This window comes from Triticum dicoccoides, chromosome 2B, assembly GCF_002162155.2.
Source record: "Triticum dicoccoides isolate Atlit2015 ecotype Zavitan chromosome 2B, WEW_v2.0, whole genome shotgun sequence".
In the NCBI taxonomy this organism is placed as follows: Eukaryota; Viridiplantae; Streptophyta; class Magnoliopsida; order Poales; family Poaceae; genus Triticum; species Triticum dicoccoides.
Genome location: NC_041383.1, coordinates 638,125,510 through 638,128,249, shown reverse-complemented (window position 1 = coordinate 638,128,249; position 2,740 = coordinate 638,125,510). Strand labels below are relative to the sequence as shown.

Genomic DNA, 2,740 nt, shown 5'->3' with positions numbered 1-2,740 from the left:
TTGGTTGAAATAAAAGAACCAGAAGGCGGCTATGCTTTCTCTTCCGCTACGATGCTCGCAAGAAAAGATCTTGCGCACGAAGGCACGCGGTGGCGAGTTTAGACAGAGAGAGCATCCAGGCCAGGCCAGGGCCGCGGAAATCGGCGTTCGTGGGGGGCGTGAGGCGGTTACCCGCGAGGTCGTGCGCCCGCTCCCCTCTCGAATAAAGCTAGACCGTCCGATCCCCACCCGACGCTCCCCGTCGCGCCAGGCGCACCGCTCCGCCCCCCTGCCCACACCCCATAGAAGTTACAGAAAGGGCCGCGCCTCTTCCGGGACACTACTCGCACGCGCTGCGTCTGCCGTCTTCTCTCTCGATCGGCTGATCAGGCAGGCAATGGCGCGAGCACCCGGTGGCGCCGCCCGCCGGAGGGGCGGCAGGAGGGACGGCAGCGGCGAGGCGGTGCGGAAGGGGCCGTGGATGGCGGAGGAGGACGCGGTGCTGCTGGAGCACGTGCGCACGCACGGCCCGCGCGACTGGAGCTCCATTCGATCCAAAGGCGCCCTGCAGCGCACCGGCAAGTCCTGCCGCCTCCGCTGGGTCAACAAGCTCCGGCCCAACCTCAAGACGTACGTAAGCAGCAACCGCCATACCTCCCCATTTCTTCTTCTTCATCATCTTCTTCTCCTTCTTCTTCTTGGCACTGTTCAATCGCGCTGGGTTTCGGTTGAACTTGTGTATGTGCGCACGTTCTAAGAAGTCAGGCTGCATTTACTCTAGTATAATCCAATTTACTCTGGTTTTCATCGCTGATTAACAATGACCCATGCCCGGCACTAATTGTTTGACCGGCAAGAACAGAGACACCAGGTGCCAACGATTGTTTTCTAGTACTAGAGATGATTACCAACAAATGCATCTTTTAACGAACTGTTAACAAGAAAATGTCCAGATGAGAGAGACAACGACAGTGATGTGCACAGTATCGTATTATCCTCTGCAATTTGCGCTATCAACCTTGGCTGAGAATTCACAACGGCAATGCAATTGCAACCTGACATTTTTTTGCTGAAGTGGCTGCAAGTTCTCTGCGGACGAGGAGCGTGTGGTGATCGAGCTGCAGGCGCAGTTCGGGAACAAGTGGGCGAGGATCGCCACCTACCTGCCGGGCCGGACGGACAACGACGTCAAGAACTTCTGGAGCACCCGCCAGAAGCGGCTCGCCAGGCTGCTGCGCGCGCCTCTCCGCGCCCGGCCCAGCAAGACCAGGAGCAGCAACACCAAAGCGCCCGGATCCTCTGTCGAGTCCGCCATGGTGAGTACGTACTGGCAAAGTTGCAATTCATCCGTTCTTCAGTATTCGTTCGCATTCTGCAGATAAAATGGCCACTGTATACATACAGTAACTTGCTCGGTATGCAATCGTTTTTCTGTCTGAAACCCTGAATTTTGAACGCCAGGGTTCTTGCCAGGATCATGTTCCGTCCGTGGGCAACTCTTCCGGAGGCCAAAGCTTCGCGGCTGCACCGCCCATGGAGTACCAGGACACAGCGCGAATCTCGCATGATCAGATGTGCCCTGGATTCCTCAGTTTCGAGCCATTGCCGCTGCAGGCAGCAGCACCGGCCACTGAAGGCGAAGCGAGCTCGTCGAACGCAGCTTATTATCAGCTAGCCCCAGAATCGTCGTTTTATCATCATCCCTACCATCTGCTGGAATTCCCGGGCTTGCCGGAGAGATGCAGCGTCGATCCCGGGTTCGTCGGAGCGAGCGCCATGGATGATCTCGCGTACCAGGAGCTGCTTCCACCTCCGCATCCTGCGCCGATGATGATGCCGTTCTTCGGCATGGAGTATGCGCGTGATGCCATCAAGGTCGAGACTCGGGACAACTTCTTCGACGACCTGCCCCCGGACGTGTTTGACTCTTTTGATCAGGTGCCGCCGCCGTTCTCGCCGTCAGCGACCAACTCTGAACTCTAAGTAAGGTTGGATGGACGACCGTCGTGGCTGTATTATCCGTCTGGCTCTAATTGGACTACCTGTTCTGGCACAGCTGACTAGTAGTGTTACCTATTGATGAGTGTTATAGTTTAGCCTAAGTGCAAACCGACTTGCGTTCTTCCAATGCTTCGACTTGGAACTTGTTTTCGAAGTGTTGCCAAATAGATGCAGTTAGTATGGTGTGTAAGTGTTTCTGAAATTTAGTACACTATGCTATGTGAATATATTTATTTGGTATAAATGAACACTCTTTTTCTTTGGGAAGGATCATCATGGCCGGTAATTCTACACTAAGCCCACAGGCTCATTTGCTCCACATGGACAGTAAATTCAAATAAAAATAATTCAAAAAGATTGATTTTTTGGAATAGAGGATGCTCGAGTGCACTAGATGCGTGCAATTTTTCGTGGTTAAATGACATTCGAGGAGATCTCGGCAAAAAAGAAAAAATTCAGGTCTAAACAATGCTCTTTTTCAAAATTTCTTTGACAAATGATTTTTATTTTGCCGAGAGCGCTTCGAATGTCATTTCACAATGATTTTTTGCACGCACTCGAGTATCTTCGATGCCAAAAAAACAGGGTTTTTTTGAAATTCTTTTACTATTTTATTTGAATTTACTGCTCATGCCCAGGCCACCAAATCGCCGCTTCCCATCATAATAATTATGTGATCCATAAGTTCCAGCATCAGGTACATTCATAGATTTAATTTGTATCTGATCATGTACCATAAATAATTTTACTTAGGAAATCA

At 51.7% G+C, this 2,740-nt stretch overlaps 1 protein-coding gene across 1 annotated transcript; it reads left to right on the top strand.

Annotated features, from left to right (window-relative positions):
- The first annotated feature begins 376 nt into the window (after window positions 1-376).
- On the top strand, window positions 377-2,094 carry LOC119361073 (probable transcription factor MYB58). Its single transcript, XM_037626451.1, has 3 exons — window positions 377-609; window positions 1,055-1,295; window positions 1,441-2,094. The coding sequence occupies exons 1-3, from the start codon at window positions 377-379 to the stop codon at window positions 1,960-1,962; spliced, it is 996 nt and encodes a 331-aa protein (XP_037482348.1). The 3' UTR covers window positions 1,963-2,094.
- The last annotated feature ends 646 nt before the right edge of the window (window positions 2,095-2,740 follow it).